General features: G+C 40.1%; 1 protein-coding gene and 1 long non-coding RNA gene across 3 annotated transcripts in view; one reads left to right on the forward strand and one right to left on the reverse strand.

The window, feature by feature from the left end:
- Nucleotides 1-9,818, reverse strand: part of uvrag (UV radiation resistance associated gene) — an 85,791-nt gene extending 75,973 nt beyond the window's left edge. For both annotated transcript variants that reach the window (XR_004790144.2, XM_035625395.2), the window contains exons 1-6: nucleotides 9,535-9,818; nucleotides 6,694-6,811; nucleotides 4,848-4,882; nucleotides 3,610-3,771; nucleotides 2,421-2,495; nucleotides 2,210-2,295 (exon numbers count right to left, since the gene is read on the reverse strand). Coding sequence is in view for 1 of the 2 variants with exons in the window: in XM_035625395.2 (XP_035481288.2) it covers nucleotides 2,210-2,295; nucleotides 2,421-2,495; nucleotides 3,610-3,771; nucleotides 4,848-4,882; nucleotides 6,694-6,811; nucleotides 9,535-9,639 (581 nt within the window). In the remaining variant the exon portion in view is untranslated. The remainder of the gene's footprint in view (nucleotides 1-2,209; nucleotides 2,296-2,420; nucleotides 2,496-3,609; nucleotides 3,772-4,847; nucleotides 4,883-6,693; nucleotides 6,812-9,534) is intronic.
- A 227-nt stretch (nucleotides 9,819-10,045) lies between these two features.
- LOC118300729 lies at nucleotides 10,046-11,337 on the forward strand. Its single transcript, XR_004790145.1, has 3 exons — nucleotides 10,046-10,201; nucleotides 10,308-10,357; nucleotides 10,812-11,337. It is a non-coding gene; the product is annotated as an uncharacterized LOC118300729 (long non-coding RNA).
- The last annotated feature ends 114 nt before the right edge of the window (nucleotides 11,338-11,451 follow it).

Raw genomic sequence — 11,451 nt, forward strand, 5'->3', positions numbered from 1 at the left:
ACTCTCTCTGCCTCGTCTTTATGCTAATATCCAACTAGTCCAACATAAAACTCTGTCATATGATAGCAAGAAGTTGATTCTACCACCACTCCTATCAGGGCTTCCTTCCTATCTTACTGCTCACACATCAGACCTTCCCCTGATATGGCAGAGAAGTGCATCTGGGAGGTTGGGGAACATCTGAATTTGAAAAAAAAAAAAAATTTGTTGAACTTCTGAATCATCTTCATCACTGTCCTCTTAGCTTTCTTTCTACACAGACTGGGGTCCAGCTCTTTGTAAGATGTGGCTCGACCTCTATATCAGCCTCTCTGGAAGAGACAGGAGTTTGCTGATTGATGATCTGTACGCTGCCTCTCCATCTCTCCATCTGTGATGGACTGTGTTCGCCAGTCCACATCACCATGTTACTCACACAAGTGAGGGGTGTTGTCAGCTGGAGCCGGGCAGAAAGGCAGACTGTGAATCTGCTGACAAATTACCGCCATTAATCAAGATCAGGTTGTTTCGCTAAGAACAACCGCAGCTCATCCTTAAAAAAAAAAAAAAAAAGCACTCTGCTGAGAAAGACTCTTTGCACTGGGCCAAACCAGAGTGGGAGAAAGTGGGGTGAGAGTACTTGACACTGTGGGTGTCCCTTGTGGACATGCATCATTGATCTTTGAGAAGAAAAAAAAAAGGATATACTCCAAACTCTGGGCAAGGCACAACAAGAACTAGGCCACCAAAGGAGGACACCCCTCTACACATTGATGCAGAGAGTGGCATATTAACGTAAATGCTGCGTATAAATGATGCAACCAAGCAGGTGAGACAGTACAAAAAGCAGAAACTTTCACATGCAAGGTTTTATGAGCGATGCTCCAGCTGAAAGCTTCAGAAAGTTAATCTGCTTCGTGAAAAGAGAGCTCAGAGAAGAAAGTGAGTGGTATATATAGTTTGTACCATGAGAGGTGAGAGGATAATCCCTGTCGGAGAGTACAATATCTGATGAATCCTTCTATAGTGCATAATCATAAACCATGTGCGTATGAGTTCACCAAGCCAAGGGGGAAAAAGAGTCTGACAGGGGTGAGGAGCTGCATGCAGGGCGAGGGAAGTGGGGGATCAGTGTTAAGTGTGTTAAACCACTGGGTGTCGACTGAAGAAGAGGACGTGGACGACGGCTGCAATAAGAGAAGAAGTAAAAGCAGGGGTCATAAGAGTTGCGTTTCAAACTGGGCATTTTTTTTTAATGCAAGCTGCTGGGGAGGTAATAGTCTCCTCTCATATAAACATGACCACTTCTAGATGAGGGAGTACCGTTAAAGTTCAGCCAGCTTTGGCATAACTATGTTGTAGACACTGCACAGGCCTGTGACACATTTATATCCCCATATTTAATCCCTATGAAAGGAAATGTTAGTTGAAGGCTTCCTCCTAATTAAAGGATCCTTATTTTATTTTGGAAATGTCCAACTTGAAACTTCCAGATATACATTTATTTAGACAAAACTGGGTGTAATTATGTGTTATGTGAACAGGCTTTGGTAAACAGTGGGTTTCCCTCGGGGGAAGCCCTGGTGATCCTGAAAGTAGTGCTCACGTCCTACCGCATTTAAATATAGACACGAACAACAAGTGTATGTTTGTCAACAGATTCAAGCACTGCCCCGTCGTCTCAACTTCTTAATTATTGTCCAAGGGTTCCCCTACTGACAAGCATTGTACTCAGCAAATCTCTGTCTCCTCTTAGTGGTGTGAGTATGTACTGCAGCCACTACACTTAAATCAAGTACATTAATTTAAATGAAAATCACAGACCCAATTGTGACACTGGCTTCTTGATTAGGAGCCTCCTTAAAATGTATCAAACACATATTATTTGTCTCATTGTGTCTAAGAAATACAGCGAGGACTGCAGGCTTTGCAGCTTTAAATAAAGTTGGAGACCAACAGAACTCCTTGTCGAAACGTTGGCTTTCCTGTAGCGCCACCTGCTGTCAACAAATTCTCAAGACAAAAAGGCCAGAACGGAATCTAAATACACGGCCAATATTGCAGACACGTAAATAAAAGATCTAAGAAAGTGAGATGTGGCTTCAAAAAGACTGTAAATATTCTTTGTAAGTAGTAAGTCTGCTGCACATGTGAGAAAAGACTCTAAAAATGGATTAAAAAAAATGTAATGATAATATGATGTAATAGTGGGGCTTTGCATGAATCTTACCTGAGCAAAGAGAAAACGCTGTAGGAGTTCCTGACTGAACTCTGGTCGACCTGAAGCAGACTGTTTTTCTTCCGCTCCGACTGATCCTGCAACGGCAACATGTCAGTGTTTCAGTGCCGAAGCCAAACAGCGTCCAAATAAAGTTAATGAGATTAGGACTGGGTATTCCATTATGATGCAGGAGCTCTGGAAAATGGACAAACGGCTGTACCTTGTGATCAAAGTCAGCTGCATAGTAGCCATCATTCAATCCAAATATGATCTCATTTGGATTCCTGGATCGAATCTGTGGACAAAGCGAGGCAGCAGCGGCTTATTGTGCCGAAGAGAACAAAGGACAGCTGGCATCTGGATGTGAATAAGAGACTGTGCTTTCTGTTTACGGCCTCTGAAAATACTCTCACTATGGAAATGGCAATAACACTGACTTCTTTTACTGTCTTTTGTAACGTGCTTTGACTCAGTTCTCACAGCGTACTATCAATGTGCAAAACATTTACAGTCTTCAGTCCCCAGAGAATAGGCACAGACAAGATTCTATGTCTATTACTGAGCTTACTCTGGTGGGCAGCGCTGCAGCAACATTGCTGATTACCATCAGTTCTATACAGAACATTTGAAATGTATGAGTGAAAGAAATGGAAAAAGAAACAAAATTTCCAACGGTTCTTGAGTTGTAACGTATTGAGTCCATTACAGTAGTGGAAGTTGTTTACAGCAATGTTCTATATTGTATTGGAGATCAGCGCAATATATTTTAAATCATTAAACTTACAAGTGATGGAGTCTCGGATAAACTATGTGGTAAATACAGAACAGAAACACTAAACTGATGTAGTTAAGAACAAACACATTTGACCCATTAAGAATGCAGGATTTACTCTTGTGTCAAGTCAGACTCTGGTCTACATCATATCACAAATAACACAATAATTGATAATATCATTTTCCAAAGTCACTCTTACTATACAACATTCCAAATATTGACTACTGCATAAATTGCATGTGTTTTTTCCTCATTGCTTTTTGTATAATGATTACTTCAAGAAATTAATTGCAGACTCTGTTTTGATGAGATTCAGTTAGAATTCAATTTTAAATTATGTTTTCTAATTTAGTCAGTAAATGTTATGATGTGAGTGTGTGATTTATAACTAAATTTGGTTTGATTTTGTATGATATGTTAGAGTTCGAGTTTACCATTTTCAGTTCATTGTTTTGTAAATTGAACGTGAAAAACAAGCCAAATAAATTCATTGTAATATATATAAACATATATATGTATATATATATGTATATATATATATATATATATATATATATACACACACATAAGATATTGAAATGCAGACCAAGTGTATAAATGACAACAACAAATTGGACGTCATGTGGTTGCTGACCTGCTGTCCTGTGTATCTGAGGCCGTCCAGATTGACCTTCCATTCGATGAGGAGCTGATACTGTTGCTCCTGTCCTCCCCATATTCTCACCACAAAGCAAGACACCGACGTGTCCAGAAGGTCTGGCAGCATGCCGAAGTCCAGGCTGCGCCACGTTGGATTCTAGAAATTACACACACAAACATACTCATGAGGATTAGCATTAAAAATATATTAGCACCTGATCAGTACAAACAGTGGTTTATTTAATCTTAATTAATAAAATTCATTTTTTAACATTTAATTAATATTAAATTTGTCATAATCAAACATTAGAACGGAAATACATTCAAACAACAGCTAATTCTTAGGTCAAACAAATAAAGGCAATAAAACTGGTCTCTTTCTTTGCCGAAGACCTAAGATCAAAATATGAACTGTGTGGTTCCTCTGACAAATTCAATTACAAAATGTGCCCTCCATCCATTCTAGAGTAATTGAATCATCCTGTTCTAAATTAACCTTTAAGTCTGATCCCGTCTACAGTTTGTTCTCTGCTCTTGAACTTCCAGACTGGCAGCACTGAAGGCCGTTTCTACGAAGCACTGTAGCCATTTACATCATTCAATTATGTGCCATTTCCCTCCATCAGAGAGAAAACCTCTTGCTGTTTGGGTCACTTTCAAGGGCAGTTTGGAGAGGAATGTCAGAAGCAGAAGTAGAAGTAGAAACTGGGGGGGGTCAATAGCAAAAGCGTTGTTCGTAGCACCTATAATGAAAACAGGAAGCGCATTTCCCCTGGACCAACGGTGACAGGAAGGACAAAGAATACTAGACAACATATGTCAGCAAGAATGTGAAATTCAACAGGAGGAAGTTGGGCTGAGAGATGACAAAGGTCCAGATTCCTGGACGTTTGCACTCAGCAGTATGCCTGGAAAGCAGCTTAGGTCATGACTAGGCAGAAAGCCTGACAATAATGGCCAACCAACCCTTGCTTCTTCAATAGTTTCATGTGTAACTATATCAGCTAAAAACTATGTGGTAATATATAGTTGGTCATTTACACAAGACACATGAGAAGCAACAAGACCAAAGGTAGATAAATGTGGGGCTGGCAGACATACAGCAGGTATAAATGTCAGCCTTTGCATCAGGAAAACACAGGAAGTTTGTATTGATTCATTACAGCACTGCACTAATAACTAATCCACTAATGTGAAGAGGACATGAAGAGTTTGAAGAGCAAGCATACTCACCAGTGAGTCTCGTATGACTTCACTCTTGTAAAATCCTAAAAAAAAAAAAAAATCAAAGAATGCTGATTAAAAGGAGAAAAGAGTAGTTATGCAAAAGCAACTGGGTTAAATCTCCTGTCAAATATCAATTCTAAAAGCTGTAACTTGTGGATTTAAACTGGACAGGAGAAACAAACACAAATATGACCATATGTTGACTGCATTTCCCACATTGACTTAAGTAAATGTATGTTAGTGTTTTATCAGATTTTTTAAAATGGCCTTATCAGATATGGCATCGCAGCTTGGTTTAGTAAACTCTCTGTGAAGTAAAGGTCCAAACTGGTCCGACTGATGCAGACTGCTTAGACGATCACGGGCAAAACAGCACATGACCCTGCAGTCTATTTACGTACAGGCTACCAACAGGACCATGAGTGACCCATCCCACGCTCTACACACTGAGTAGCAGCTTCTGCCCTCTGGTCCGAGGTTCAGAGTCGCAGCAGATTAAATAACTGTACACAATTGTTCATCCCAGTGTAAATGAAACCAAATAATATGGTGGCAGATAAGGACAGGGTGGACACGGGATGAGCTCTAACGGAAGGTTTCTTAACCCTCTGCAGTTTACAATCAGGCTGGTGTGATCAAATCACATGATGCGTCTTGTGTGATTCTGTGTCCTATCTGTTGATAAATGTCAAAGTGAAACATTTATCCTCTGGTCACATAGGCAATGTTGAGCTGAAAAAGATAACAAACATTGGCAAACTAAATATATTAAGGCAAAATAAAAAGCCTTCCAAAATGGCCAAAATAGCCCAGGACTATGGAATATTGTAATTTTTCATCTACATACTCTATATAGAATCTTGGTATGCTATTTAGTAATACCTCTGTATGTTTTCTGTGCCTTAGATCATTTATTTACACATGTGCAAATTTTCTGCATCAAATGTCTGCAGCATGGGAAAATATCTCAAGACAAATTTCCCACTCTGTGGGACAATGCAGTTACTCATGAATCTTCATGAAAATCGAACTATTCGATGTGGAAGATTTGGCCTTTAGTTTCACCAGAACACTTGTCAACAAATCTTGACAAAGACAATGTAACTGACAACGTCAAGTCTTGACGCTGTTCCGTAAACAGTGAGGACATTATGACAACACCCGTGTGACTGTGCTGGAGTCATACATTTTAAGAAAAAATCTAAATGAATAATCTCGTAAGTATACTCGCAGAAGGTCACATGCTGGTTTTACGTTCAAGCGTCATCTGGAAAACATTATAAGCTGAGGGAGACAGATTTTGTTTGCAGACGTAAAATTTTGTGTCCAAAATCATCGCACAGTACATCATTTCTATTATAGGGGGATTTGTACGGTGGCCCTGAGAGCTCAAAGCATTGCAACTTAAAAAATCATACAAGTAGACAAAAAACAAGCAAATTAAGAAAACATCATCAATTTGCATTAGCATTTAGAAAAAACGCTGCAAAGACCGCAGTGAAACAGAAGTGTTTTCAGAGGACACTTAAATGTGATGCACACGTCTGGACACATTTGTGTGCAATAGGCTAATATCTGAATCATGCGAGCACTTACTTACTTTTTATCTCATTTTCCAAAACCACTGACGGAAACATAACCTTAATAGCGCTGAGTCAAAATCCGCGGCAACAACAAGCTTGTCCAGACACGTGCATCACTTGTAAGTGTTCTCTGGAAACAATTTCCGTTACCGTTTCATTGCAGTCTATTTGCAGCGCTTTTTCTTAATGTGTGTGTGTGTGTGTTTGTGTGTGTGCACACGTGTGTGCTTGTGTGTGCGTGCTAGAGTGAGTGTGAGTGTGAGTAGGACCTCGAGATATACTGTCTCCTATGCAGAGGTGGAGGGTGAAGTATGTGTCCAGAAGTGGGGAACCATTCTTGTTGACAATGTTTCTGGCTGCGATGCTCCGAAGATGACGCAGTCGTCTCTGTATAACAGGGGGAAATATAGAAAGAGAGAGAGTGAGGACAGATAGAGAATAAATATTTATTGTTTGTGACATAATTAAGAGAAAGCTGGGTTATAGGATAGGTTTTATCTTGATCATGTGATGGTTGCGCACAAATACTTTCTACGCTGCTCTGAAGACTCTGTCCTGGGTCCCAGCAGGACAGATAAGAAAAGAGATCAATAAAGTATCACATTGGCCCATTCATGGATAATCAGCCAAAAACAGCCCTTTTTCTTCAGGCACAGAGGCAACATCTGCTGTGACAGTGGGCTGTGCGATGGCGATTTCATTCAGCAGAGGTCTTACATTTAATAGGAAACATTGACAATAAAATAAATGACGCCTGGAGAAGCAGTATGTGTGTGTGTGTGTGTGTGTGTATGGACACACAAGACATACAGAGCTGGTGTGTGGCAAGTTCCCACTTCAGGAAAACACGTCGCCACAGCACAACTTCTCCCCTGACCAGGAGGCGAGACTAAATCTAAGTCATGGGATTCCCTGTAAGATTAAGGGCCCAAGAAACAAAAACACTGATTGTTCCACAAGAGACATTTAACCCCCAACCCCCAACCCCCCACCCCTTTGAAATGTCAGTGTACAATATAAAAGAACTGTGGGTCTCCAGAAAAACTATCCAAACCCTTATTGTACACTACAAATTCAGACCATGATCAAAGCGAGGGTCAGTCTGATTGTGGTATGCGACAAAGAAATTAGCTGGTCACAAGCCTTTTGATGAATATCTGTAATTCAGCAGCATACACTATTCCCTTTTGTAACTAAATCTAAAATGTGGTTTGAAACAGTTAGTGAAACAGAGATGCTTTTCACATGTAGGGGATCCCCTCAAAATAGGAGTGCTACATCACTACAACAAGCACTCTTGGGGTATTGCAGTATTGGATTGTGTTAAACTGTAGTTATATTTGTACTGCTGCAGATTTTAAGGTATAGTACAAATATATATATATATGCTTTAATGAAAATATCCCAGTTTTCATACTAGGTTTTTGAGTTCAAAATGTATTCACAAGTACTGGGTAGGCAATCTCTTTTTTAATTTTTAATTTTGGCACTAGAGATCTTGTATTGAATGTACAATTTGAGAAATTTATAGTTTAACATCTACTTTTACACTTTTCGCTGATGTCTGTATCTGCAACTAGTGCAGCTGTAGTATAAGCTTTTGTTCTAATATATAAAATACAACCACAGTAACATTAACTGCACTGGTCACATGCCTTTATAATATGCATGTGGTCACTGAAGACTGCATAAGAATATTGAAAGGGGCAGGTCACCAAATTTCCAAAAAGGTCAATCAGTATTATCTACTTATCGATAAAAACAGTACCAGATATATGTTTTTCAATGCAACTTTCCAATGCTTTGGGGGGCATAAACAAAAAGAAAAAGATTTTCCGTTGTATAGGGTTGACTCCGTAACATGTATCTTATCTAAACATTCAACACACACAACTGAAGTTGCGTGGCCAAAGCAGTTTGGGTTAATTGATTCTTTATGGGGCAGGAGGAGGGGTTGGAATGTTAAAGGAAATTATAGCAAGAACCATGTGAGCACGATACATACAGTATTTATGACTTTCAATCTGAAAAACGTATGGAATATGTTGACTTCGTTTATTGAGCTTGAACTGTTGATACAGTTTGAATCGACATACACACTAACTACACCATCTAAATGTGCATCTAATGAAATTACAAACCTAAACAAGGCACAAAGGTCAAATAGTGAGGTTACCCTGCTGCTGCTGCAAAAAAAAAAGGAATTCAATTATAGTCCTGTTATGATTTTTTCAATTCTCTCCATCAATATGTTCAATGAGAGGAGTGCGATCGAGGCAGACCAGAGAGAAGGCCAGTGGGACGATAGAAGGCTGAATCATGCTGTGTCACTAATCTGGTGGATTTGAGAGTTGCACTTGCAGTTTCACTGTTTTCTAAAGTCAACTGGTTTTCACACCTTTACAGTGAATCCGGAGCAACTGAGTTTCCTGGTTCACTGCTGCACACACTTGCTGTTTCCTGAAGTGAACTATTACAGTGTCATGTCCAAATGAATGAATTAACAAATGAATGAATTAACAAATGGATGAATTAACGAATGGATGAATGAATGAATGGATGGTGGATGGATGGATGGAATATTGATGTTGACGTTTCCAAAAGAATCTTCCAGTTTGACTGAACACACGTGCCATCTGTGCGTGACCTGGAGTTTTGTTTTGTTTCGAATCACTATAACTCACTATGCAATATACCTGCACTGCGATGACACTGTCGTTTCCCTTCAACTGAGCTGTCACCTGAGGACTGACACAACACCAGGTTATTAGCATTAGCATTAGCATGCTAGCTTCGAACACAGCTAACGGTGGAGAATGTTTGTGTTCTTAAAGGTTTAAAATAGGGAGCACATGCCGGGCTCGGAGGTGTCGAACAGCAGCCTGGCTGTTTTCAGAGTGTCAGCGTGGCCAGTCGGGTCCGCTACGTGCATGTCCAGCTAGCTAACTGTAAGTTAGCACTTGTGAGCTAACTAGCTAGCCTCGCGGGCCTGTCGAGCTTCTCCCGGCAGCAGTTCTAAGAGACGCCGTGAACTCGTGCTCAACGCACGTTTGCCTGCACTCGTCTGAATGTCAACAGTGTGAACACGAGCCCACAGGCTCCGTATTTACCTGCTGGGAGGTGAGGTCGACGTGTAAGGCTCGAGAAGATGAAGCTCCAGAGTTGGTGACAGAGGCGGCGGGGATGGCGAGAACCCGACCGGTGATGGAGTTCATCCTCCTGTCGGCATCTAACGGGTCCTCCTCATTCAGAAACACGTCCCATCCTCGACGACCGGGTTACTCGTTTTTTGAAAGTTTGCGGAGCTCCGGACAGCCACCGGACTCACGCAGACGCGGCGGTTATTGAGGGGGAAGGCGCTACAACAGCTGTCAGCTAACCAGCAGGACGTAAACAAAGTACAGGCTATTCGCTACACTTTGCTCGGAAATCCGTCTCCGGCTGGGAGGAGCGCCAGCGAGGCCACCGATTGGCTCACACCGACGTCCGTCACGCAAAGGCGGGCCCCGCTGCTGACAGGTCGCGTCGCGATTGGCGTTCGCGTCCGTCGCTCTACCAGGATGGGGCGGGTGTGTTCGTTGGAATCTGTCAAAGCTGCAGAATGTGAGGAAGTTGCGTGACATGCAAGTGACAGTTGAGCGCTAACGTTCATAATTTCACAGTTACGATTTGCTTATTGTGAGCAAAAGTGACAAAAACAGTTCAAACTGACAGCACCCGGCGACCTATGACCTCAGAGCCACAAACAGTAGGCCGTGAACACAGCAAATAAAAGAGGTATTTGTCTGAGTAGCTGCATGAATGTCTGAATTGTGTTTTATGTTTGGAATATTTGCTGTGCACTCGACCCCAGGAAATTAGAAGATTCCTCCTCTATCTACAGGCCAAAGAGACATACCTCAGGAGACTCCTGGATCTCAGGGACACAACAAAGTAAAAATAATGTCAATGTAAAATGACCAATTTAAAAGTGTTAATTATATATATATATATATAGGACCGAGAGGACCGAGTGGTATATATATATATATATCGAGCTATGTCATATTTTTGGATGGAAATAACCAGACTATATAACTACTTTATATACAGTTGGGTTTTTAAGTCTGTTATAATGTTGGCTATCATATCTTATAAGCTCTGCATGGTAAATGAAAAGTCTATATCACACTGACTGCAGAATGTTAAGCAACCATCAGGAGGCAGCATCAGTCACATACTAGAGATCTGGTTCCACAAGTGGACATTACTAGAAAAATAATGTATCGCTTTTTTTGTCTGCCCATTGACCTATTGGACTACAAAATTTGAATTTCAAAAATAGTTGATTCTGCAATGGACAAATTGTCTGCTCATATCTTATACTGAACTCTTTCTTTCTTTACAGATCAAGATCAATATTGGCCAGTGGAGGAATGTAACTAAGTATATTTATATTTAACCACTATACTTTAGTACAGTTTTGAAATCCTCATACTTCACAAATTCTTTCATAATATTATAAATTAATATTTTTGCTTGTAGTAGAGTATTTCTGTATTCTGGTATTTTTAACTATTGCTTAAGTAAAGAATCTGCATACTTTTTCCACTACAGACAGTTTGGTGAGCCATTACAAACTCATACTGTGCCGCCAAAGTATTTTTTATTCTTTTTTTCAAAAAAAAAGGGTAGAAAACCATCTGAAATTATGTAGAATATATTTCTATTTGATGAAATTATGTTGTTATAGAGTATTTATGGGGTCATTTGTTTGAACATCTGACTGAGTAAACGTCATATAATGTAGCTGCATAATGCTGTATTTATTCAGTATGATATTATCTGACAATGTGGAAGAAAATTATTTTAACAAGTACTTAAGGGTAAATTTGTTCATATTGACAATGCAGGTATACATACTGTATATTGTTAGGGAGGCCCTGAACTGTTTTGTCTTACAATGGCCTCGCAATGTCACAATAAATGACAGATGTCTTCTGAAATATATTTCTGAAAAACCTGCAGCATTAGAAACAGTGTCCATA

Source organism: Scophthalmus maximus, chromosome 2, assembly GCF_022379125.1.
Source record: "Scophthalmus maximus strain ysfricsl-2021 chromosome 2, ASM2237912v1, whole genome shotgun sequence".
Lineage (NCBI taxonomy): Eukaryota > Metazoa > Chordata > Actinopteri > Pleuronectiformes > Scophthalmidae > Scophthalmus > Scophthalmus maximus.